The sequence below is a fragment of the Pelophylax lessonae genome (genome assembly GCF_965119305.1).
Source record: "Pelophylax lessonae genome assembly, chromosome: 5".
Lineage (NCBI taxonomy): Eukaryota > Metazoa > Chordata > Amphibia > Anura > Ranidae > Pelophylax > Pelophylax lessonae.
In genome coordinates, this window is record NC_138772.1 from 15447952 (window position 1) to 15475828 (window position 27877).

A 27877-nucleotide genomic window follows, 5' to 3' on the forward strand; every position below is an offset into this window, starting at 1 on the left:
GGACCCCTGACATTTTTGGGGGAACCAGTGACATTACTACAGTAATCAGTGCTAAAAATATGCACTGTTACTGTAATAATGACACTGGTAGGGATTGGGTTAACACCAGGGGTGATGAAAGGGTTAAATGTGTGCCTCATACTTACTGACATGTGTGGGGGGAGGGGGTTGTGTGACACAGACAGAGATCGCAGGTTCAGCTATGCTAAATCCTGTGATCTCTCACTGTCTGTCACAGAGAAGATCCGTCTGCTTTGTTTACACAAGCGGGCGGATTTTCTCACACTTTCCCCGACGATTGGGGAAGAGCAGTGATGATTGCCGCCTCTCCTCCTCCGCACCGCTGAGACCGCTAGGAGTCCAGTGACGTAGGTCTACGTCGATGGACCCAGGGGAGCCGCAGCGCCGCAGTAGGATTACTGTCAGCAGTTGGCAAGTGGTTAACTGAAGCTGTTCGCCAGTGGATTGTTAATAGCAAGCGATACGCCACTAGCACTGCCCATAGTGCTTCCGTTTTTAATTGCAATACTTTATCTTTTATATTAAAGAGAGTCACCGCACTGGCCCTGGGTTTTTTTTGCAGCTTAAAAACGCTTATGCCACTTGGAGCTCCTAACAGCCCTGTGTGTGCATGAGGCCATAGAATAACATGGAGGGGTGTTTTTAACCACTTAAGCGTCGGAAAATTTTACCCCCCTTTCTGACCAGGGCCTATTTTGCGATTCGGCACTGCGTGACTTTAATGGAAAATTGCGCGGTCGTGCGACGCTGTACCCAAGTGAAATTGACGTACTTTTTTTCCACACAAACAGAGCTTTCTTTTGGTGGTATTTGATCACCTGTGCGATTTTTTGATCATGCGCTATAAATGAAAAAAAAGCGACAATTTTGCAAAAATAACAATATTTTTCACATTTTTTATATGGAATTCCTTACAAAAATGGAAAAATCAAAATTTTTTAACATTTTAGGCCAATTTGTTTTATGCTACATATGTTTGGTAAAAAAAAAAAAAAAAAAAAATCGCAAAAAGCGTATTTTGATTGGTTTGCGCAAAAGTTATTGCGTTTAAAAACTAAGGGAAAAATTTTTGTTGTTTTTATTTTTAATGAGTAATGGCGGCGATCTGCGATTTTTTTTTGCAGTACTGCGACATTGCGGCGGACAGATCGGACCCTTGACTGACATTTTTGGTGTTACCAGTGACATTACTACAGTAATCAGTGCTATACATATGCACTGTTACTGTAAAAATGACACTGGCAGGGAAGGAGTTAACTTTATTTGAGAAGGAGGGGTTAAGTGTGTCCCTAGGGGCGTGATTTTAACTGTGATTGGCTGTGGCTTGAGGTGTAAGAACAGAGATCAATGGTCCTACATAGCAGAACGGTATGATCTCCGTTCTTACACAGGGAAGAATGACAGGCGGCTTTGTTTACATTAGCCGCCTGCCTTTCTCCCACTGTAACCGACAATCGTGAGTGCCCGGCGGACCCGCACACGCGCAGGGGGGGGTCCGCGAGCGAGCGCGCGCTTCCATCGGCACGCGCTTGCTCCCTAGAGCCTCACAGGCGAGCGACGTAGACCTACGTCACTTTGCCTGTGAGGGGCTGACTGCCGACGTAAATCGGCATTAGGCAGTCGGAAAGTGGTTAAGCTGCAAAAAAAAAAAAAAAAAAAAACATCTCACATCTCTAACGTTCCTAACAGCAGCTGCAAAAACGCCCTGTGTGCATGGGGCCTAAAAATAAAAGTAAAAGCAAATAAATAAATAAATAAATAAATAAAAGGTATAAAAGATTAGCAATGACACATTTCAACATACAGCTTTTATTCGGCAACATTTTTCAAGAACAGAACACAGCACTGCTGATAGAAAGAGACAGTATGTACTACGGAATGTCGGGATAACCGTCTGGAGTTTGCATTTGTTGCTACACCTTTAAACTGTAAACTTGCTAGCAATATAGTCATTGCTATTTGTGTTCCACTGACAGAACTCTCATAGATTAGATTAGAACCACCCAGGGGGGACAGCAAGGTGCTACAATGTATGTTTCTAGTTTTTAGAATCAGAAAAGTTCTAATTTGGTCCTCCTGGGATTGCTTAGCTCTCATATGGGAGTGGCAGCTCCTCCCCCGAGGTACACATCACTGGTCTTGCTCTGCAGGTAATGTAATACATTACAACCCCATCCGTTGTCTATTCACAGTGGTGAAGCCGATGATAAATTGGAATGGTCTCTCTTGTTGAATGCTCTCAATGAATGCGTAGAGTTGTTAGCGCTTGTCCAGTTCTCTGGCTCGGTTTGTTGCAGCTTCCACGGCATTCATTACTGTGGCCCTCAGGGCCCCCTTCTCCAGTTCATGGAGTCCATGTATGGTGGTGCCTCCGGGAGTGCAGACATCTGAGCGCAACTTTGCGGGGTGCTCTCCGCTTTGTAGAATCATCTTTGCCGCCCCCTGAAATAGAAGAGGCGAGGTGAGTTATAATCATTATCATGGGTCAATGTAATACAAAAAAGAAAAAGCAGCACATGTGGCTTGATGATGAATATCTTGTAGGACTTGCTTACTCACTTGGGAAAAAAACATCTAAGGGCTTACTGGAGTTCCCCAATAAATGTGACACATATAGAACAAGACGGTCTGGGTCTGACAATGCTGAACACTGAATGCAATGTCCAGAGCTCCTGACTCATAGTTACATAGTTAGTGAGGTTGAAAAAAGACATCAGTCCATCCAGTTCAACCTATGATGTGTGTGTTTGCTTTTAACCGTACATTGTATACCCCTGTATGTTGTACATTGTATACCCCTGTATGTTGTACATTGTATACCCCTGTATGTTGTACATTGTATACCCCTGTATGTTGTACATTGTATACCCCTGTATGTTGTACATTGTATACCCCTGTATGTTGTACATTGTATACCCCTGTATGTTGTGGTCTTTAAGGTGCCCATCTAATAATTTTTTGAAACTATCAATGCTCCCTGCTGATACCACTGTTTGCGGAAGAGAATTCCACATCCCCACTGCTCTTACAGTGAAGAACCCCCTGCGTATTTTAAGGTTAAACCGTTTTTCCTCTAGTTTTAGTGAGTGGCCACGCGTCTTATTGTATTCCCTTTCTCTGAATAGTTTGTTCCTTATGCTAGGGTCGCCAGTACAGTATTTGTACATTGATATCATATCCTCCCCTCAATCGTCTCTTCTCCAGAGAGAATAAGTTCAGTACTTGTAGTCTTTCCTCATAGCTGATGCCCTCCATTCCAATAATTATTTTTGTTGCCCTTCTCTGGACTTTCTCCAGTTCCAGCACATCCTTCCTGAGGACCGGTGCCCAGAACTGGACAGCATACTCCAGATGTGGCCGGACCAGAGTCTTGTAGAGTGGGAGAATAATCTCTTTATTTCTGGAGTGAATCCCCTTTTTTATACATCCCAGTATTCTGTTGGCTTTGCTTGCAGCGGCTTGACTCCCATCTGTGTCCTCACTAGGAGTTTCCTCCTCACTTCCTCTCAAGGTGTCACCATGACAGGAAGTAAATGGAGCTCTTAATACACTTAACAAAATTATAAAAAACGCAACACTTTTGTTTTTGCCCCCATTTTTTAGGAGTTGAACTCAAAGATCTAAGACGTTTTCTATGTACACAAAAGGCCTATTTCTCTCAAATATTATTCGCAAATCTGTGTTAGTGAGCGCTTCTCCTTTGCTGAGATAATCCATCCACCTCACAGGTGCGGCATATCAAGATGCTGATTAGACAGCATGATTATTACACAGGTGTGCCTTAGGCTGGCCACAATAAGGCCCCTTTCACACACAGAGTCCGTTCAGATACGTCTGTCAGTTTTTTTTGCGGATCTGAACGGATGCCCCATGCATCTCTATGGGGCATCGGATGTCACCGGAAACATGTCCGCTGACATCCGATCCGTCAAAACCAGACAGATGGAAACCCTATTTTCCATCCACCCAGCGGATCGGAGAATAGACAGACGGTCCGTTCCTATCCGATTCCCCCACAGAGAAGAATGGGGACCGTACAGCTGTGTCTCTGCACTTAGCGCAGAGATACAGCTGTCATCCGCCTGCTCGGCGAATTGATCCCCCGCTGAGAAAAACCGAGTCCACCTGACGGACTCCATGTGTAAAAGGGGCCTAAAACAGGTACCTGTAACGGAACCCCTACCCACACTGTGCTTGTGGACATCCGTCAGTATACGGCTTCCTTCAGTCCTGAACATAGATATCAGATTTTCCAGCCGTCCCCATACAAAACTAGCCGACAACTTAGCTTGTACTGGAATCTTCTCCTTTATTGAACAGAGTCACTCTCAATTTATAAAAACATGAGCACATCTCTTTCCTGATCAAATTACCCCATCAGGTCAGGGGTTGCCTGATTACATTATCATATGCAGATTAAATTGTATACAGAAATTGCATTAACCAACTAATTATCTAGCCATCTGGACAGATACAATATGTGAGTTAATTAACATTTAACAATTGGACAGACAGGCCTAACAGAATCCACATCACACCTCAATACACAAACAATAGGGAGAGCCCGTCTCTGACATTGAAGTACAATACACATTAGCATAAGTGTAAACACAGACCCCATTTGAAGCAATCCAAACCATTAAGTATCTGTCTTTCACTCCCAGTGACGGTGAATACCGTCACAGTACCCTTCTCACTTCCGGGAGACAGCGCTGCAGCGCCCTCCCTCCCAAGTTCTGTCCTTCTTCCTCCCGCCGCCGAGCCAATGAGAATGCGCAGCGCGCTTGGCGCATGTGCAGTGCGGAACAGGCTGTAATGCCAATAGGCTTCATTGCCGGTTTCCCTTAGAGTGAATGGCGGCGGCAGCCAATCCAAAAATCGGCTGGGGTGCTGACATCCCGGGCTCCCTGGACAGGTAACTGTCTATATATATTAAAAGTCAGCAGCTACAGGATTTGTAGCTGCTGATTTTTTTCCCCCACAGTTTGAACACCTCTTTAATTAGATCCTGAATTATAACTGATTTTTTTTCCTCTCCTATGAAGTTACACCCACCAGCAGGGTCTGTGCTGCAATGCGGCTGGACAAGGCACTGGGCATCCCCATCTTCACAGCGCCATCCGCCAGAGCTTCCGCAAACAGGTAAACCTGGACACAGGAAATAAGAACCGTGAGAAAACCAAAAATACAGCAGATCATCGCCATCATTATTATTGCAGCAAACTTCTTTATTCTGGGGCAGCTACAGGTGAGATCGATGTCAATCGTCCCAAAACCTGGAACACTCTACTATGCAAATCTGAGAAGTCCCTGCCCCCCCCCCCCCCCTCTGCCGCTCAGAGCTCACTACAGGTCCTCTCCGTGTGCTGCGCAGGTACCGGATTTATCTGCTGAATTTGGGAATTGCAGAATTGAGGCTCCTGTCTTGCACACCAGGACTAATGGTGGCCATACACTAGCCGAAAAATCATTTGAAAATCTGTCATTTGGTCCGTTCGTTTTTCGCCCGGTTAATGGGCACAAATAGAAAATCGGTTTTAACTTTTCAGAGCTGAAAAATCGAAGGAACAGTTTGGAAAATTCTGCCGAACGAACGATAAATTGAAAGGTTAATGTGTTTCTTGCCCCAAACTGTTTGCATTAGGCATATGTGACAAAACGAACGAAAAATGGATTAGTTTGTGTCCATTGAACGATTTATCGATCAAAATTCGGTAATTACACAATGGCACGATCGTCTGCTCTCACAGCCGAGTGTTCTTTTTTTTGAAAATGAGCTTGAACAATTTTTTGTATAGTGTATGGCCAGCATTACTCTTTGTCTATAAAGTTTAAAACCACCGGCTGCCTAAGGCCTTCCATGGACGTCCTTAAGTTGCAGTGGTTATACTGGGATGATGCCTGCAGCTACAGGTATCATCCCAGTATCTTTGTTTTCTTTGTTGCCTTTTTTGTAAAAGTGATCCTAGCAGTTAATTACCAGCTGGATTGCCTTTGCAGAAAGCAGGCCTGGGTACCCCCCCCCCACTCACTGCGAAGCCGGGATTGCAACCGGCGGTTTTGTCGGCTGACCGTAGAGATCGTCGAAGACCGGAAGGTTAGTGGCATTATCACACCTCCTGTGTGCATGTGCAGTAGTGACGACATCAAGCCACATTGTGTGGTAGTGACGACATTGTGTCGCATGTGTGGTAGTGACGACATCGTGTCGCATGTGTGGTAGTGACGACATAGCGCCTCCTGCGTGCATGTGCAGTAGTGATAGCATTGCTCCCCCTGTGTGCATGTGCAGAAGTGAAGGCATCGCGCCTCATGTGCGGTTGTGACGGCATTGTGCCTCGTGCGCATGTGCGGCAGTGACGGCATCGCCCCTCCTGTGTGCATGTGCAGAAGTGAAGGCATCGCGTACAATGTGCGCATGTGCAGTAGTGACTGCATTGCGCCTCGTGTGCAGTAGTGACGACATCGCGCCTCCTTTGTGCATGTGCGGTAGTGACGGCACTGCGCCTCGTGTGCATGTGCAGTAGTGATAGCATCGTGTTTCATGTGTTCATGTGCAGAAGTGAAGGCATCGTGCCTCGTGCGGTAGTGACTGCATCGCGCCTCGCGCGCGCAAGTGCGGTAGTGAAAGCATCGCGCCTCCTGAGTGCATGGGCGGTAGTGACGGCACTGCGCCTCGTGTGCATGTGCAGTAGTGATAGCATCTGGCCTCATGTGCGGTAGTGACAGCACTGCGCCTCGTGTGCATGTGCAGTAGTGATAGCATCTGGCCTCATGTGCGGTAGTGACAGCACTGCGCCTCGTGTGCATGTGCAGTAGTGATAGCATCTGGCCTCATGTGCGGTAGTGACAGCACTGCGCCTCGTGTGCATGTGCAGTAGTGATAGCATCTGGCCTCATGTGCGGTAGTGACAGCACTGCGCCTCGTGTGCATGTGCAGTAGTGATAGCATCTGGCCTCATGTGCGGTAGTGACAGCACTGCGCCTCGTGTGCATGTGCAGTAGTGATAGCATCTGGCCTCATGTGCGGTAGTGACAGCACTGCGCCTCGTGTGCATGTGCAGTAGTGATAGCATCTGGCCTCATGTGCGGTAGTGACAGCACTGCGCCTCGTGTGCATGTGCAGTAGTGATAGCATCTGGCCTCATGTGCGGTAGTGACAGCACTGCGCCTCGTGTGCATGTGCAGTAGTGATAGCATCTGGCCTCATGTGCGGTAGTGACAGCACTGCGCCTCGTGTGCATGTGCAGTAGTGATAGCATCTGGCCTCATGTGCGGTAGTGACTGCATCGCGCCTCGTGCGCATGTGTGGTAGTGATGGCATTGTGCCTCCTGTGTGCATATGCAGTAGTGACGGCATCGCACCTCGTGCACATGTGTGGTAGTGATGGCATCACGCCTCATGTGTGCATGTGCAGTAGTGACAGCATTGCGCCTCCTGTGTGCATGTGCGATAGTCACCTCATTTCGCCTCATGTGTACATGTGCAGTAGCAATGGCATCATGCCTCATGTGCGTTAGTGACAGCATGGTAACTCATGTGTGTATGTTTGGTAGTGACAACATTGCGCCGCATGTGTGCATGTGCCGTAGTGACGTCATCGCGCCTCCTCCTGTGCACTGTGCAGTAGTGATGTCATCGCGCCTCCTCTGCAGTAGTGATGTCATTGTGGTTTGGCTATTCAAGCAGCCAAACAGGCTGAACTCAGAAGGAAGACTGGGTGAAGACTGAAGTGCCCGTGACCTGCAGGACCACTGACAGAGCAGTGCTGGAAGGCTTTGTTTGACCGATAAAGGTATCGGATACCAATATGTGTTTATTCTGAGCGGAGCCTGCTGGATTTTTACAAAGAGAAGGTTGGAACTACTACCTGCTTAAAAGGAAAGAGTTGCCTAATTGCCTTTTAAGGTGGAAAGTGAAACTGAAGTAAAAGAGGAGTCCCGGAAGAGGGAAGAGTGTGGCTGTGAGCTCCCAGGTTCTAAAAGAAAATAAAGAGCTGGCCCATCTCACACAACCTTCTGTGTACTCACATAGGCCACCCCGCTGCCGCTGAGCCCAGTGTGGATATCGATGTAGGTCTCCGGAGTCTCCTCACATAGTCCACAGTCAGAAAGAAGGTTCTTCAACATGTCCGCCTCGTCCTGCCCTGCACAGGAACCGCGAGCGAAGACTACGGCGCCCTCCTGGACCACACACGGCAAGTTAGGACTCATACGGAGGAACTTGGTCCCAGGGGGAGAGAGCTGAAGGGAAAAAAAACACAATCATACACACAGCTCCAATCACCTTCCTCCACTTTCCACTGTGTAATATTCCCTCTCACCACTTCCAAGACAGAATCGCAATATATTAATGTCAGTTGAATCAGAATTCAGGTAAACATTTACTTTTTCTTAACAAGTAGTAACAAAGTCACTACTAACCTCTGTAGCTCCATGTACTGTGAAGGAATTCATCCTTAAAGATCAAAATGGAGACTGAAGCTGGTTTGAGCTTAGAGCCCCTGCTGTGCGTTTACACTGGAGGGCTGTCAGGCTGCTCCCCATAGAAAATACAGAGGAGAGGAGCTGAGCTGCGATTTTAGTGCCAACACTTTGAAGGTTGAAAATGATGTTCTCCACAATGCCTACAGCTACAAGGGCTTGTTCAGTATATATATATACACACACACATATATTTACATACACACACACACACTATATATATATATATATATATATATATATATATATATATATATATATATACATATACACATACATACATACAGTGGGTACGGAAAGTATTCAGACCCCCTTAAATTTTTCACTCTTTGTTATATTGCAGCCATTTGCTAAAATCATTTAAGTTCATTCTTCTTCCTCACGAATGTACACATAGCACCCCATACTGACAGAAAAACACAGAATTGTTGACATTGTTGCAGATTTATTAAAAAAGAAAAACTGAAATATCACATGGTCCTAAGTATTCAGACCCTTTGCTGTGACACTCATATATTTAACTCAGGTGCTTTCCATTTCTTCTGATCATCCTTGAGATGGTTCTACACCTTCATTTGAGTCCAGCTGTGTTTGATTATACTGATTGGACTTGATTAGGAAAGCCACACACCTGTCTATATAAGACCTTCCAGATCACAATGCATGTCAGAGCAAATGAGAATCATGAGGTCAAAGGAACTGCCTGAAGAGCTCAGAGACAGAATTGTGGCAAGGCACAGATCTGGCCAAGGTTACAAAAAGATTTCTGCTGCACTTAAGGTTCCTAAGAGCACAGTGGCCTCCATAATCCTCAAATGGAAGACGTTTGGGACGACCAGAACCCTTCCTAGAGCTGGCCGTCCGGCCAAACTGAGCTATCGGGGGAGAAGAGCCTTGGTGAGAGAGGTAAAGAAGAACCCAAAGATCACTGTGGCTGAGCTCCAGAGATGCAGTCAGGAGATGGGAGAAAGTTGTAGAAAGTCAACCATCACTGCAGCCCTCCACCAGTCGGGGCTTTATGGCAGAGTGGCCCGACGGAAGCCTCTCCTCAGTGTAAGACACATGAAAGCCCGCATGGAGTTTGCTAAAAAACACCTGAAGGACTCCAAGATGGTGAGAAATAAGATTCTCTGGTCTGATGAGACCAAAATAGAACTTTTTGGCCTTAATTCTAAGCGGTATGTGTGGAGAAAACCAGGCACTGCTCATCACCTGTCCAATACAGTCCCAACAGTGAAGCATGGTGGTGGCAGCATCATGCTGTGGGGGTGTTTTTCAGTTTTTTGCAATCGAGGGAAAGATGAATGCGGCCAAGTACAGGGATATCCTGGACAAAAACCTTCTCCAGAGTGCTCTGGACCTCAGACTGGGCCGAAGGTTTACCTTCCAACAAGACAATGACCCTAAGCACACAGCTAAAATAACGAAGGAGTGGCTTCACAACAACTCCGTGACTGTTCTTGAATGGCCCAGCCAGAGCCCTGACTTAAACCCAATTGAGCATCTCTGGAGAGACCTAAAAATGGCTGTCCACCAACGTTTACCATCCAACCTGACAGAACTGGAGAGGATCTGCAAGGAGGAATGGCAGAGGATCCCCAAATCCAGGTGTGAAAGACTTGTTGCATCTTTCCCAAAAAGACTCCTGGCTGTATTAGATCAAAAGGGGGCTTCTACTAAATACTGAGCAAAGGGTCTGAATACTTAGGACCATGTGATATTTCAGTTTTTCTTTTTTAATAAATCTGCAACAATGTCAACAATTCTGTGTTTTTCTGTCAGTATGGGGTGCTATGTGTACATTCATGAGGAAGAAGAATGAACTTAAATGATTTTAGCAAATGGCTGCAATATAACAAAGAGTGAAAAATTTAAGGGGGTCTGAATACTTTCCGTACCCACTGTGTGTATATATATATATATATATATATATATATATATATATATATATATATATATATATACACACACACACACACACACACACACACATATTAGGGATGCACCGAAATTTCGGCCACCGATAATGGGTTAACATTGCCGAAAATATATATGGCCGCCGTGGGGAAGGAGGGCGCAGCCCAGCGCAGGGCAGGTTTTAAAAGTCCCGCCTCTGGCTGGCCGTCCGCCTCTCAATGACGTCCCTACTACGATCTGTGCATTATGAATGGACATACCAGGCGGGGGGGGCGGGGCGAGCGGCCGCTATAGAGAGAACTAATGTGATCCTTCCCTGTCAGCTCAGCACGACTATGTGTGAATGATAACAGAACTGAGCTGACACCGGGCGGGGGGGTGGGCGGAGTGGCCGCTATTAGCTGTAACTATGTGAGAGCTTCCACTTCCCTGTCAGCGGAGATACATGCCTGTATTATATATATATACACACACACATATATTTATATACACACACACACTATATATCACACACACACACACACTAATGGACTGAGATCCACCTATCAGGGAGGCATTTTGAGATTTGCGAAACTCCTCCCAAGAGCCGGCCCACTGCTTGTATCAGTACAGAGGGTTTTTGGGAGGAGTGCTGAGGCCGGGTGCTGTGATGTTTTCATGAAGCTATAGATCAGGGGTAATTAATTAGAATTCAAGGAGGTCCGGTCGCTAAAATTTTCTTTGGGCCGAGGTCCGAATCTGAAGTCTGTGCTATGACTCAGAAAGATGGGCAAAACAAAACGTGTCCATTAGTGTTGCTCTTAACATAAAATATGCCCATTAGAGTGCCCCTTAACATAAAATGTGCCCATCAGAGTGCCCCCTAGCATAAAATTTGCCCATCGGCGTGACCCTTAGCATAAAATTTGCCCATCGGCGTGCCCCTTAACATAAAATATGCCCATCAGCATGCCCCCTAGCATAAAATGTGCCCATCGGCGTGCCCCTTAACATAAAATATGCCCATCAGCATGCCCCCAGCATAAAATGTGCCCATCGGCGTGACCCTTAGCATAAAATTTGCCCATCAGCATGCCCCCAGCATAAAATGTGCCCATCGGCGTGCCCCTTAACATAAAATATGCCCATCAGCGTGACCCTTAACATAAAATAAGGGGAACGCTGATTGTCACATTTTATGTTAGGGGGCACTCTGATGGCCACATTTTATGTTAGGGGGCACTTTGATGGGCACATTTTATGTTAGGGGGCATTCTGATGGGCACATTTTATGTTAGGGGGCACTTTGATGGGCACATTTTATGTTAGGGGGCACTTTGATGGGCACATTTTATGTTAGGGGGCATTCTAATGGGACCATTTTATGTTAAGGGGCACGCTGATGGGCAAAACAAAACGTGTCTATCAGTGTTGCTCTTAACATTAAATATGCCCATTAGAGTGTCCCTTAACATAAAATATGCCCATTAGAGTGCCCTTTAACATAAAATGTGCCCATCAGCGTGACCCCTAACATAAAATAAGGCGCAAGCTGATGGGTACATTTTATCTTAGGGGGCACTCTAATAGGCATATTTTATTTTATGGGGCACTCTAATGGACACAAATGTGTGCCCCTTAACAAAATATGCCCATCAGTCTGTATTTTATAAAACTGTGCCCCACATACCTTTGGGAGCGAAAAATGTGGGAGCCAGGAGCAGCGAACATCAGGGGGGCAGGGCGTGCATGTGATGTCCCGCGGCTAGGCTGAGTGTGAGAGTCAGGAGCCGCAGTTAGGAGCAGGGGGGCGGGGCACGCATGTGACGTCACGCCCCAACTCGCGGCTGGCTGGGAGGGAGCCGAAGAAAGAAGCAGGGGGCGGGGCGCACACACGGACTGTCACTGGTTGCTGGGACACCCGCGGTCCCAGCAAACCAATGATTACTTACGGTGGCGGCCTGACGGGTCCGGGCGGAAGCCTCGTGCGGGCCGCTCCTGGACCGCGGGCCGCCATTTAGTGACGGCTGCTATAGAGTATTATATTATGTTTATGTACTCTAAAACTCATTAACTGCTTCAGTACCGGGCACTTTCACCCCCATCCTGCCCAGGCCAATTTTCAGCTTTCAGCGCTGTCACACTTTGAACGACAATTGCACGGTCATGCAATGCTGTACTAGTATAACATTTTTATCGATTTTTTTTTTACACAAATAGAACTTTCTTTTGGTGGTATTTGTGGGTTTTATTCTTTGCTAAACAAATGAAAAAAAAAAAAGGAAAGTTTTGAAAAAAAAAAAAAAAACTTTGTTTAAAGTGGAGCTCCACTGGTTTTTGTGTTCATTAAAAGTCAGCAGCTACAAAAAGTGTATCTTCTGACTTTTAATAAACACACACTCACCTGTCCCATGATCCAGCGATGCGCTCAGCGGGAGCCTCGGTTTCTCTCCCTGCGGCGCCGGCATCACTAATGTGGGCACCCGGCTGTGACAGCTTGCGGCTTCACAGCTGGGTGCGCACTGCGCATGCGCGAGACGAGCTGCACATCCTCAGTGGACGGGTGATCTTCTGGGACCTGTGACGTGTCCCAGAAGATTGCAGGGAAGAAGGGATAAGGAGGACTTCTGCTTTTGTTGCCAGCAGTTTAGACATTAATGGCTGTGTGTTGAGTTATTTTGAGGGGACAGCAAATTTACACTGTTATACAAGCTGTACACTCACTACTTTACATTGTAGCAAAGTGTCATTTCTTCAGTGTTGTCACATGAAAAGATAGAATAAAATATTTACAAAAATGTGAGGGGTGTACTTACTTTTGTGAGATACTGTATAGATTATATATCTCACAAAAGTGAGTACACCCCTCACATTTTTGTAATATTTTATTCTATCTTTTCATTATACATAATGTTTGGGTGGTTCTAAGTAATTTGCTAGCAAAAAAATACTGATTTAACCTTTTAAACAAAAAAGTGCCAGAAAAGGCCTTGTCAGCAAGTAGTAAATCTTTTAACCACTTAAGCCCCGGAAGATTTTACCCCCTTCCTGACCAGGTTCTATTTTGCGATTCGGCACTGCGTGACTTTAACGGACAATTGCGCGGTCGTGCGACGCTGTACCTAAACGAATTTGACGTCCTTCTTTTCCCACAAACAGAGCTTTCATTTGGTGGTATTTGATCACCTGTGCGATTTTTTGATCATGCGCTATAAACAAAAAAAGAGCGACAATTTTGCAAAAATAACATTTTTCACATTTTTTTTTATATGAAATTTCCCCAAAAAATAAAAAAAAAATGTAAAAATCAAAATTTTTTAACATTTTAGGCCAATTTGTTTTCTGCTACATATTTTTGGTTAAAAAAAAAAAAAAAAAATAAAAAAAAAATCGCAATAAGCGTATTTTGATTGGTTTGCGCAAAAGTTATTGTGTTTACTAACTACGGGAAAGATTTTTGTCATTTTTATTGTTTTTTTGTTTAACTAGTAATGGCGGCAATCTGCGATTTTTTTTTTTAGCGGGACTACGACATTGCGGTGGACAGATCAGACCCCTGACTGACATTTTTGACACTTTTGGGGGTACCAGTGACATTACTACAGTAATCAGTGCTATACATATGCACTGTTACTGTAAAAATGACACTGGAAGGGAAGGGGTTAACTGTATTGGAGAGGAAGGGGTTAAGTGCGTCCCTAGGGGCGTGCTTCTAACTGTTATGGGATGTGGCTGTGTGTGTAACTACAGAGATATACGATCCTACATAGCAGGACCGTATGATCTCTGCACTTACACAGGGGAGAATGACAGGCCGCCTGCCTTTCTCCCTCTGTAACGGACGATTGCGAGTGACCCGATGTCCGCCGGTCAGTCGCGCGGTGATCACAGTGAACGAGCGGGGGGCGGAAGCGCGCCTCCGGCGGCGCGCGCTCGCCCCCTATTGGCTCGCAGGCGAGTGACGTACCCTTACATCACTTTGCCTGCACGGGGCTGACCGCCGCAGTATATGTACTTGCGGCGGTCGGCAAGTGGTTAAAGTCACGCAGTGCCGAATCGCAAAATAGGCCCTGGTCTTTGAGCAGCCAAATCCTCCGGGGCTTAAGTGGTTAAACTCCACCCAAAACTGCTATACAAACCCTTTAACACCATTTACCATCTCACCTTCTCCAGAGTCTTCAGAGACACCCCGGCAGCCATGGAAATGATCACATGATTCGGTGTGAATGCAGGCGAGACCTCCTGCAGGACGGTGGGAATAATGTGCGGCTTGGTGGCCAGGAAGATCACGTGACACTTGGACACCACATCGGAGTTGGAGTGAGTGGTGCTGCAGCCGTGGTCCTGAGTATGAGAGAGGCAAAGGTCAGGCTCTTCACCCACAAGGACTGGACTGGTACAGCACATACATCCTGCCATGTCCTCACACACACAATGCAGCCCCAAAACACCGGATCCTTATAGCACCCAATGACTGAGACCATGACTGATGCATAGGTCTTCATGACTGTCGGTCTGATCACGTCACCTCCACTATATCAGTATTTGCAGTCATTTTAAATATTTATTCTAAAATTATTATTTTTATGCAACATTTTGATTTGCTCGCTTTACATTTCAGAGAAAATATTTCACATAAAAAAGTTGTTAAAGCGTAACTCCGCTTTTTTTTGAGAAAAAAAAAAACATCCCCCTCTGGGTGATCTCTGTACATTTTACAGGGATTTTAACCACTTCAATACCGGGCACTTTCACCCCCGTCCTGCCCAGGCCAATTTTCAGCTTTTAGCGCTGTTGCATTTTGAATGACAATTGCGCGGTCATGCAACACTGTATCTAAACCAAATTTATGTCATTTTTTTCCCCACAAATAGAGCTTTCTTTTGGTGGTATTTGATCAACACAAGTTTTTTTTTCTTTTTTTGCTACACAAATAAAAGAAAGACAGAAAAGTTTGAAAAAAAATAAATTTTTTTGTTTATGTTATTAAATTTTGTAAATAGATACGTTTTTTCCTGCACTGATGAGCGCTGATGAGGCTGCACTGACAGGCACTGATGAGGAGGCACTAGTATGCAGCACTGATAGGCGGCACTGATAGATGGCAATGATGGGAACTGGTGGGCAGCACTGATAGATGGCACAATGATGGGTGGCACTGATAGATGGCAATGATGGGTGCCACTGATAGATGGCAATGATGGGTGCCACTGATAGATGGCAATGATGGGCACTGGTGGGTGGCACTGATAGATGGCAATGATGGGTGGCACTGATAGATGGCAATGATGGGTGGCACTGATAGATGGCAATGATGGGCACTGGTGGGTGGCACTGATAGATGGCAATGATGGGCACTGGTGGGCGGCACTGATAGATGGCAATAATGGGCACTGGTGGGCGGCACTGATAGATGGCAATGATGGGCACTGGTGGGCAGCACTGATAGATGGCAATGATGGGCACTGGTGGGCGGCACTGATAGATGGCAATGATGGGCACTGGTGGGCGGCACTGATAGATAGCAATGATGGGCAGCACTGATGAGGAGGGCACTGAAAGGGTCCCTGAGCACTGACTGGCATCCCTGGTGGCCATGGGTGGGCATCCCTGGTAACCATGGGTGGGCAAATCTTGGTTGCTCTAGTGGTATCCCCCCAAGAGTCTGCACTGGTAACCAATGCTCTGATTTCCAGCACAGACGACCCCCCCCCCCCTCGTCAGGAGAGCCGCCGATCGGCTCTCCTCTACACATGTCTGTCAGGCACGAACTGAGGAAAGCCGTTCAACGGCTCTTCCTATTTACTATGTGACCAGCTGTGATTGGACACAGCTTGTCACATGGTAAAGAGCCTACGTCATAGGCTCTTTACCGGGATCAGAGATGGGGTGTGACACACCACACCACTGATTGCTGCTCTGCGCACCCCCCGGGGCGGTCCATCCTGCTGGACGTCATAGAACGGGCAGTCAGGATAGAGCAACCACTTTCCGGCTGTCATTTTGCTATAGGACGGGCGGGAAGTGGTTAAACTTTGTTGCAGATTTCTACATTTTGTTATACTGAAGAAATCATTGTTTGTTCCTCTGTGCTGAGTGGGTCAAATGGGAGTGGTTTCATAATTATCTATCAGCTGTGGCAGCTGCAGGGCTCTAATGAGGAAAGCTGCTGGGCCTGCATCCCTTTAGACGTGTTCCTATTGGGAGGATCTCACCAAAAATGACATTATTGTTGCAGGGGATGCCAGAAATCTGACTTGTATCTTAGTGCAGACTTCTGGGAAAATTGGTGAGCCAATCACACAAGCAGGAAATGATGTTTCTGGGGGTGTGGTCAGTATACATTCTGTGTACAGAACAGCTCCAGGCGGCCATATTGTATTTTCAGAAAATTAAAACAGCTGCAGATTGAAAAGGAAAGGGAATTTTTAATAACATTCAATTACAATATGATTTCCGAATGGTCCCGCTGTCTTCTAGGACCTATGTGCGTCACCCAGAAGGCAGCGGTGGGAAGGAGGAGGGGCCGTAAATGATTTAGTTTGCCACAGCGGCCTTACATGGAAGCGGGAGCGGGTACCCGTTTTTGACAGGTATCCGCTCCCCCCCCCCCCCCAAAAGGTGCCAGGGGGAGGAAGCAGATAAGTGGAGCTTCCACTTTTGGGTGGAACTCCATTTTAATGCATTCTATGCATGAAGGCAAAAAAAACCTTGTGTGCCCTTGCCCCCCCCCCCCCCCCCAGCTCCTCCTAATACCCACCTTAGCTCCCTCTCAATCCAGCGATGTGCATGAGAGCTGAGCTTCTTTGGGTCTCTCATTGGCTGAGACAGCAGCGGGAGCCATTGGCTCCTACTACTGTCAATCACAACAAGTGAGCCAATGGGGAGACAGCAGGGGCAGGGCCAAGCCCTGGCTGTATGTGACTTACGGATGCATATAGCGGGACTCAAGAGCCAGCATGCCCGAAAAGAGGAGATCCCCTGTGGAGGAAATAACCGGGAAGACACTGAATGACAAAAGGAACCAATCCTTGTGCTGCCAGTCCCAAGCATAGGATGTAAAGGCATAAGAATTTAGCACCAGAGATGGACAGCGCAAAGGAATAGTAGTAAAGTGTCAAGGAGAACCAGCAGGCAGCGATCCATAGGAATTGTCAGTTTATTGAACAAATAAAACCAAGAATTACACGCACGTTACCACATAGGTCCGGATGGCGGATTTTTAACTTTATGGATTTTTTGTATTTTTAGTGTACTTGGGCCTTGTGGTTTATATTAGGTCATTCCATTCTATTGTAATATATTGGTTTTATAACTCATATGGGCAGAGGTGAGGACGTTGAGGAGTTAATGCCATTAGTCTGATGTTCTTTCCCCCCCAGCTCTGCCCACTTCCCGCCCCTATATTGTGTTTAAATTCGCCTGTTGCCGCCATTCCGGTGACTTGCCAAAGCGCATGCGTGCGAAACGGCAACATGGCTTGCTTGCGTTCAATTCTGGTTCCTGCACTTGGCTTGTCTCCATCGAGTGACGTCAATTCCCGGACACCACGCTGCCCTCGGCGCTTCTGTGTAACGGCCTGTACACGCGCCGGTGTTCTGCCGAAAACTCCAACTTGCCGAGCTCTCCAAAGACGTTACTTCCGGTGAGCGTACACCAGGAATAATTGGAGATTTCCACCACTTGAGGGTTTTCACACAACACCGGCAGCCTATATACTTCGGTAGATGCTATAATTATGGCGATTGTTAGTCTGCCCGCTAGTAACCAAAAACATGGCCGCCTCCTAGGCGGCGTCAACTAGCAGGCGTTTTTGGCAGCCATTATCGGCACCGTTTTTGTTTTTCAACACAAAGCTGAAAACCCTATTTTTGGCCAATAATTTTCCACGCCGGAAACGTGGGTGCATCAGTAGATCAAATGCAGTAAATTCAAGCCGGTGTCCTGCAAAAAACTCTAACCTGCCGAAACTTGGTGTTTTCACACAACACCGGCAGCCTATGCACCCGAGTACATGCTATAATTAGTACAGATTCTCACTGCGCCAGGTAGTTGTCGCCGCCATGGAGGCGGCCATGTTTTTGGTTACGAGTAACCAAAACGGAGTAAGAATCTGCACTAATATTACCACGTCCTCGGGTGTATAGGCTACCGGTGTTGTGTGAAAACACCAAGTGCTCGAAATCTCACCCCGAGGGTTCCACCCCACCAGAACTAGCTTGAAGGTCACCCTCAAAGGGTTCTTCACCACCAGATCTCGCTTTAGGGTCACCCCCGAGGGTTCCTCACCATCAGATCTCGCTTTGGGGTCACCCCCGAGCGTTCCTCACCATCAGATCTCGCTTGGGGGTCACCCCCGAGAAGATCCAGCATGAGGGTCACCCACGAGGGCTCCTCCCCAGAAGATCCAGCATGAGGGTCACCCCCGAGGGTTCCTCCCCAGAAGATCCAGCATGAGGGTCACCCTGAGGGTTCCTCCCCAGAAGATCCAGTATGAGGGTCATCCCCGAGGGTTCCTCCCCAGAAGATCCAGCATGAGGGTCATCCCCGAGGGTTCCTCCCCAGAAGATCCAGCATGAGGGTCACCCCCGAGGGTTCCTCACCACTAGATCTCGCTTTAGGGTCACCCCAAAGGGTTCCTCACCATCAGATCTCGCTTGGGGGTCACCCCCGAGCATTCCTCCCTATAGGATCCAGCGTGAGGGTCACCCACGAGGGATCCTCCCCAGAAGTGTACACTCACCGGAAATAACGTGGTTGGAGATTTCGGCAGTTTGGAGTTTTCGGCAGGACACCGGCAACTGGGTGGAGTTTGTAAAATCCAAATCTTTATTGGTTACATAGTGTTATACACTGGTAGCAACTAACGTGTTTCGGCTGTGACTACAGCCGAAATGCGTTAGCTTGCTACCAGTGTGTTTCACTATGTAGCCAATAAAGATTTGTATTTTTACAGACTACACCGAGTTGCCAGCTTGAATTTACTACATGCTTACCTGATCCTCCACGCGCAAAAACCGGTCCCTGTGGCTCCTGCACCCACCCCCATGGTCTTGCGTAGTTGACTGTTCCTGACGTCATCTAGCCCATATAGCCCTGCTCTGGACGTGAGGACGTCAGGATGAGTCCACCGCTGGATCGTGGAGGAGTGCTGTTTATCCAACATCCTGCCCCAAACTTGACAATCCCCTCCTACAGCTCACAGTGGACCAATAAATCAAATGCATTAACTCTAGGTGTTGCCCTGTAACATCTCGTGTTTAGGCTACAAGGTCACATCCTGCAGAAAAACTCTAAACAAGGAAGAACAGTGAACCAGAGAAAAATTTCCCACCCGGAATATACTTTTGGTCGCCTAATATTTTCCAACTCACCCGGAAATACTGCAGGTTGGTGTCAGTCGGAGCGCTCACGGTGATATTCTGTGCCGGCACCTTACCTAGAAAAGAAGCAGCGAGGGTGAAATATAGCAGGAAAGGGGAGAATGGGTGTCAAGACTGCCCATCTGGATGAATTCCAGCTTTTGTAGGGCTACAAGTTTCAGCATACTCAGCCAGGCCGGTTCAATCAGCCAACCAAAAGTAAGATAAAGGACAAGTTCAGTAATTCTAAAAAAAAAAAAAAAACCCTCCTCCATCAGTGTTCACCCAGGTTGTCTACATCCTGGTGTTGGGCTCCTGGTGTTAGAAGGTAGGAAGAGGGGCTGGGTATTTTTGTTTTTTTAAAGGAAATACTACAAATTCTCCACCAAGTGAGGACAATTCTAACATTGATAGCGGTCACCCAGACTGGTGTCCTTATTGGCAGACTTCTCTATTACCTTCTGTTCTAGTAACAAGGTAGCTCCCATTGTAGGGGTCGTCCCTGGGGATTCTGCCCACCAGCGTGAGAATTGTCCTGATCATTTCTTCCCACTAAGCCCAGGGTGAAGGTTGCATTGAGGATCCCTCCCAACAGACCTAACGTGGGGGTCAACCTTACAACTCCTCCCCACCAACACAAGGGTCATACTGAGGGCTCCTCCTGGTCCGACCCAGAGTGAGGGTCATCCTGAAGACTCCTGCCCATTAGAGCTAGCATGAGGGTCGCTCAAGGGCTCCTCCCCACCAGACTCAGCCCAAGTGCCATCCTGAAGTCTCCTCTCCACCAGACCTAGAGCAAGGGTTGTTCTGAGGGCTCCTTTGCACCATACCCAACATGAGTGTCTTTCTGAGGACTCCTTCCCATCGGAAGGGTCACCCCGAGGGTTTCTCCCACCAGACCTAGCATTGGGTCAACCTGAAGACTTCTCCCCACCAGACCAAGCATGAAGGTTGTTCTTGGAGGTCCTTCTTGCCATACCCAACATTAGGGTCATCCTGACCCAGCGTGAGAGTAATCATTAGGATTTTTCTGAGGACTCCTTCCCATTGTAAATGTCACCCCCAATGGTTCCTTCTCAACAGATCTAGCCTGAGGGTAATCCTGTGGGCCCCTAGCGTGAAGGTTGTTTTCGGGATTCCTTACCCCCCAGACACAGAATGAGGGTAGTCACAAGGGGTTCCTACCCACCAGTCCAAACGTGAGGATCTTTCCAGGGATTCCTTTACCATCGTAAGGTTCACCCTGAGGGTTACTTCCTGGAAGATCCAGCATGACAGTCATCCTGAAGGCTCCTCCCCACCACACCTAGCTTGCAGGCTGTTCCAAGAGCTCCTTCCCACCAGACACAACATGAGGGTTGTCCTGACCCAGCGTGAGAGTAATTATGAGTGGATCCTCCCCACCAGACCCAGCATGAGGGTCTTTCTGAGCACTCCCATTGTAAGGGTAACCCTGAGGGTTCCTCCCCCCTAGATCTAGCTTGAGGGTTATTCTGAGGGCTCATCCCCACCAGATCTAATTTGAGCATCACCTCCGAGGGTTCCTCCCCACCAGATCTAGCATGAGGGTAATTCCCGAGGGTTCCTCCCCACCAGATCTAGCATGAGGGTAATTCCCGAGGGTTCCTCCCCGCCAGATCTAGCTTGAGAGTCACCTCAAGGATTCCTTCCCACCAGAACTAGCTTGAGGGTCAGCTTGAGTGTTCCTCCCCACCAGATCTAGCTTGAGGGTCACCACACCATGCTTTAAGGCTGTTCCAAGAGATCCTTCATACCAGACCCAACATGAGGGTTGTTCCGACCCAGCGTAAGGGTCATTTTGAGGGGCTCCTCCCCGCCAGACCCAGCATGAGGGTCTTTCTGAGGACTCCTTCCCACTGTAAAGGTCACCCCGAGGGATTCTCCCCACTAGGTCTTGAGGGTTATTATGAGGTCTCCTCCCCACCAGATCTAGCTTGTGGGCCAACGAGGGATCCTCACTACTAGATCTCGCTTGAGGGTCACCCCCGACGGTTCCTCCCCAGAAGATCCAGCATGAGGGTCATCCCCGAGGGTTCCTCCCCAGAAGATCCAGCATAAGGGTCACCCCCGAGGGTTCCTCCCCAGAAGATCCAGCATGAGGGTCATCCCCGAGGGTTCCTCCCCAGAAGATCCAGCATGAGGGTCATCCCCGAGGGCTCCTCCCCAGAAGATCCAGCATGAGGGTCATCCCCGAGGGCTCCTCCCCAGAAGATCCAGCATGAGGGTCACCCACGAGGGCTCCTCCCCAGAAGATCCAGCATGAGGGTCATCCACGAGGGCTCCTCCCCAGAAGATCCAGCATGAGGGTCATCCCCGAGGGTTCCTCCCCAGAAGATCCAGCATGAGGGTCACCCCCGAGGGTTCCTCCCCAGAAGATCCAGCATGAGGGTCACCCCCGAGGGTTCCTCCCCAGAAGATCCAGCATGAGGGTCATCCACGAGGGCTCCTCCCCAGAAGATCCAGCATGAGGGTCACCCCCGAGGGTTCCTCCCCAGAAGATCCAGCATGAGGGTCACCCCCGAGGGTTCCTCCCCAGAAGATCCAGCATGAGGGTCACCCCCGAGGGCTCCTCCCCAGAAGATCCAGCATGAGTGTCACCCCCCAGGGGTCCTCCCCAGAAGATCCAGCATGAGGGTCACCCCCGAGAGTTCCTCCCCAGAAGATCCAGCATGAGGGTCACCCCAAGGGTTCCTCCCCAGAAGATCCAGCATGAGGGTCACCCCCAAGGGTTCCTCCCCAGAAGATCCAGCATGAGGGTCACCCCCAAGGGTTCCTCCCCAGAAGATCCAGCATGAGGGTCACCCACGATGGTTCCTCCCCAGAAGATCCAGCATGAGGGTCACCCCCAAGGGCTCCTCCCCAGAAGATCCAGCATGAGGGTCACCCACGATGGTTCCTCCCCAGAAGATCCAGCATGAGGGTCACCCCCGAGGGCTCCTCCCCAGAAGATCCAGCATGAGGGTCACCCACGATGGTTCCTCCCCAGAAGATCCAGCATGAGGGTCATCCCCGAGGGTTCCTCCCCAGAAGATCCAGCATGAGGGTCACCCCCGAGGGTTCCTCCCCAGAATATCCAGCATGAGGGTCACCCCCGAGGGCTCCTCCCCAGAAGATCCAGCATGAGGGTCACCCACGATGGTTCCTCTCCAGAAGATCCAGCATGAGGGTCACCCCCAAGGGTTCCTCCCCAGAAGATCCAGCATGAGGGTCACCCACAATGGCTCCTCCCCAGAAGATCCAGCATGAGGGTCACCCACGATGGTTCCTCCCCAGAAGATCCAGCATGAGGGTCACCCCCGAAGGTTCCTCCCCAGAAGATCCAGCATGAGGGTCACCCCCAAGGGTTCCTCCCCAGAAGATCCAGCATGAGGGTCACCCCCGAGGGTTCCTCCCCAGAAGATCCAGCATGAGGGTCACCCCCGAGGGTTCCTCCCCAGAAGATCCAGCATGAGGGTCACCCCCGAGGGTTCCTCCCCAGAAGATCCAGCATGAGGGTCACCCCCAAGGGTTCCTCCCCAGAAGATCCAGCATGAGGGTCACCCCCGAGGGTTCCTCCCCAGAAGATCCAGCATGAGGGTCACCCCCAAGGGTTCCTCCCCAGAAGATCCAGCATGAGGGTCACCCCCGAGGGTTCCTCCCCAGAAGATCCAGCATGAGGGTCATCCCCGAGGGTTCCTCCCCAGAATATCCAGCATGAGGGTCACCCCCGAGGGCTCCTCCCCAGAAGATCCAGCATGAGGGTCACCCACGATGGTTCCTCCCCAGAAGATCCAGCATGAGGGTCACCCCCAAGGGTTCCTCCCCAGAAGATCCAGCATGAGGGTCACCCACAATGGCTCCTCCCCAGAAGATCCAGCATGAGGGTCACCCACGATGGTTCCTCCCCAGAAGATCCAGCATGAGGGTCACCCCCGAGGGTTCCTCCCCAGAAGATCCAGCATGAGGGTCACCCCCAAGGGTTCCTCCCCAGAAGATCCAGCATGAGGGTCACCCCCAAGGGTTCCTCCCCAGAAGATCCAGCATGAGGGTCATCCCCGAGGGTTCCTCCCCAGAAGATCCAGCATAAGGGTCACCCCCAAGGGTTCCTCCCCAGAAGATCCAGCATAAGGGTCACCCCCAAGGGTTCCTCCCCAGAAGATCCAGCATGAGGGTCACCCCCGAGGGTTCCTCCCCAGAAGATCCAGCATGAGGGTCACCCCCGAGGGTTCCTCCCCAGAAGATCCAGCATAAGGGTCACCCCCAAGGGTTCCTCCCCAGAAGATCCAGCATGAGGGTCATCCCCGAGGGTTCCTCCCCAGAAGATCCAGCATGAGGGTCACCCCCGAGGGCTCCTCCCCAGAAGATCCAGCATGAGGGTCATCCCCGAGGGTTCCTCCCCAGAAGATCCAGCATGAGGGTCACCCCCGAGGGCTCCTCCCCAGAAAATCCAGCATGAGGGTCACCCCCAAGGGTTCCTCCCCAGAAGATCCAGCATGAGGGCCACCCCCGAGGGTTCCTCCCCAGGAGATCCAGCATGAGGGTCATCCCCGAGGGTTCCTCCCCAGAAGATCCACCATGAGGGTCACCTCCGAGGGTTCCTCCCCAGAAGATCCAGCATGAGGGTCACCCTCGAGGGTTCCTCCCCAGAAGATCCAGCATGAGGGTCACCCTCGAGGGTTCCTCCCCAGAAGATCCAGCATGAGGGTCACCCTCGAGGGTTCCTCCCCAGGAGATCCAGCATGAGGGTCACCCACGAGCGTTCCTCCCCAGGAGATCCAGCATGAGGGTCATCCCCGCGGGTTCCTCCCCAGAAGATCCAGCATGAGGGTCACCCTCGAGGGTTCCTCCCCAGAAGATCCAGCATGAGGGTCACCCCCAAGGGTTCCTCCCCAGAAGATCCAGCATGAGGGTCACCCCGAGGGTTCCTCCCCAGAAGATCCAGCATGAGGGTCACCCACGATGGTTCCTCCCCAGAAGATCCAGCATGAGGGTCACCCCCGAGGGTTCCTCCCCAGAAGATCCAGCATGAGGGTCACCCCCAAGGGTTCCTCCCCAGAAGATCCAGCATGAGGGTCACCCCCGAGGGTTCCTCCCCAGAAGATCCAGCATGAGGGTCACCCCCGAGGGTTCCTCCCCAGAAGATCCAGCATGAGGGTCACCCCCGAGGGTTCCTCCCCAGAAGATCCAGCATGAGGGTCACCCCCAAGGGTTCCTCCCCAGAAGATCCAGCATGAGGGTCACCCCCGAGGGTTCCTCCCCAGAAGATCCAGCATGAGGGTCACCCCCAAGGGTTCCTCCCCAGAAGATCCAGCATGAGGGTCACCCCCGAGGGTTCCTCCCCAGAAGATCCAGCATGAGGGTCATCCCCGAGGGTTCCTCCCCAGAATATCCAGCATGAGGGTCACCCCCGAGGGCTCCTCCCCAGAAGATCCAGCATGAGGGTCACCCACGATGGTTCCTCCCCAGAAGATCCAGCATGAGGGTCACCCCCAAGGGTTCCTCCCCAGAAGATCCAGCATGAGGGTCACCCACAATGGCTCCTCCCCAGAAGATCCAGCATGAGGGTCACCCACGATGGTTCCTCCCCAGAAGATCCAGCATGAGGGTCACCCCCGAGGGTTCCTCCCCAGAAGATCCAGCATGAGGGTCACCCCCAAGGGTTCCTCCCCAGAAGATCCAGCATGAGGGTCACCCCCGAGGGTTCCTCCCCAGAAGATCCAGCATGAGGGTCATCCCCGAGGGTTCCTCCCCAGAAGATCCAGCATAAGGGTCACCCCCAAGGGTTCCTCCCCAGAAGATCCAGCATAAGGGTCACCCCCAAGGGTTCCTCCCCAGAAGATCCAGCATGAGGGTCACCCCCGAGGGTTCCTCCCCAGAAGATCCAGCATGAGGGTCACCCCCGAGGGTTCCTCCCCAGAAGATCCAGCATAAGGGTCACCCCCAAGGGTTCCTCCCCAGAAGATCCAGCATGAGGGTCACCCCCGAGGGCTCCTCCCCAGAAGATCCAGCATGAGGGTCATCCCCGAGGGTTCCTCCCCAGAAGATCCAGCATGAGGGTCACCCCCGAGGGTTCCTCCCCAGAAGATCCAGCATGAGGGTCACCCACGAGGGCTCCTCCCCAGAAGATCCAGCATGAGGGTCATCCACGAGGGCTCCTCCCCAGAAGATCCAGCATGAGGGTCACCTCCGAGGGTTCCTCCCCAGAAGATCCAGCATGAGGGTCACCCTCGAGGGTTCCTCCCCAGGAGATCCAGCATGAGGGTCACCCTCAAGGGTTCCTCCCTAGGAGATCCAGCATGAGGGTCATCCCCGCGGGTTCCTCCCCAGAAGATCCAGCATGAGGGTCACCCTCGAGGGTTCCTCCCCAGGAGATCCAGCATGAGGGTCATCCCCGCGGGTTCCTCCCCAGAAGATCCAGCATGAGGGTCACCCCCGAGGGTTCCTCCCCAGGAGATCCAGCATGAGGGTCACCCCCGAGGGCTCCTCCTCACCAGACATCTCACACACTTTCCTGTGCAGACAATATCTGCCCAGATATGAAGACCCCCTCAGTCCCAGCAGAGTAGAAGACAAGTACACAATATGCAGCCGACCCATACACCATCAGTGACTGAGCACTGCCACCTGGTGTACGGGCCCAGTACTGCAGCTTTAAGTGCACAGCCCCGTAGCACTATACGAGTATATACCGGTAATCAGCAGTCCTCCCAGCACCCCCCGCGCCATCTTCCCGGCCCCGATACATCCCACAGAGATCTCCTTCACCGACTTCTCCGCCATCTCCACCGGGGACCACAGAGGGGGCGGGACTGGGGTCACGTGCAGAAGGGGAAGTGAGAAAGAGGGCGGGACCAGAACCATGTGTAGACGGACGGTCATAGGCGGGGCTAAATGAAACGTATGCAAGAAAAGCCGGCTAGGGGCGGGACCAGGTAACGCATGGAGTAAAAGATCAGGGCGGGGCCACATTGACAGCGCCGGTGTACTCTGATGCCAGTGGTCCGTCTGGTGGTGACGTCAGCTTACGACATTATATGATAGGGGGAGTGGGCGGGGTGTGTGAGTTAGTAGGAGGAGAACAGGTGAGGTGTCTGCTGGTTTTGAGTCCATGCTGCTTTGGAGTGCAGGTTATTGTATGTAGCTGAGAGTCCCTGATGGGTTCTTATTGCTATGGAAAGTGCAGCAGGAGGAGGGAGACTCCTGCAGATGGGAGGGGGAGGGTTTCATGGTTGTGCATTGGAGGAATGGACTGAAATCTGCAGGAAATCTCCCCTGGAAATGCCAGTTATGGGGGAAGGAGGAGGCAGGGGTACGCTCAGGTACCCCAATACTGACCTGTGCCCATACCCCAATACTGATATCTGATGACCTGTGCCCGTACCCCAATACTGATATCTGATGACCTGTGCCCATACCCCAATACTGGTATCTGATGACCTGTGCCTGTACCCCAATACTGATATCTGATGACCTGTACCCCAATACTGGTATCTGATGACCTGTGCCCGTACCCCAATACTGGTATCTGATGACCTGTGCCCGTACACCAATACTGGTATCTGATGACCTGTGCCCCAATACTGGTATCTGATGACCTGTGCCCGTACCCCAATACTGGTATCTGATGACCTGTGCCTGTACCCCAATACTGGTATCTGATGACCTGTACCCCAATACTGGTATCTGATGACCTGTGCCCGTACACCAATACTGGTATCTGATGACCTGTGCCTGTACCCCAATACTGGTATCTGATGACCTGTGCCTGTACCCCAATACTGATATCTGATGACCTGTGCCCGTACCCCAATACTGATATCTGATGACCTGTGCCCATACCCCAATACTGATATCTCACCTGTGCCCATACCCCAATACTGGTATCTGATGACCTGTGCCCGTACACCAATACTGGTATCTGATGACCTGTGCCCGTACACCAATACTGGTATCTGATGACCTGTGCCCGTACCCCAATACTGATATCTCACCTGTGACCATACCCCAATACTGATATCTGATGACCTGTGCCCGTACCCCAATACTGATATCTGATGACCTGTACCCGTACCCCAATACTGATATCTGATGACCTGTGCCCCAATACTGGTATC

The 27877-nt window shown here is 50.0% G+C and overlaps 1 protein-coding gene across 1 annotated transcript; it reads right to left on the minus strand.

Annotated features, from left to right (window-relative positions):
* Positions 1-2078: 2078 nt before the first annotated feature.
* PYCR3 (pyrroline-5-carboxylate reductase 3) lies at positions 2079-26584 on the minus strand. The gene is made up of 6 exons (XM_082259359.1): positions 26453-26584; positions 19776-19840; positions 14566-14745; positions 8053-8265; positions 5077-5169; positions 2079-2463 (listed from the first exon to the last, which is right to left on the minus strand). The coding sequence occupies exons 1-6, from the start codon at positions 26541-26543 to the stop codon at positions 2281-2283; spliced, it is 825 nt and encodes a 274-aa protein (XP_082115485.1). The 5' UTR covers positions 26544-26584; the 3' UTR covers positions 2079-2280.
* Between the last annotated feature and the right edge of the window lie 1293 nt (positions 26585-27877).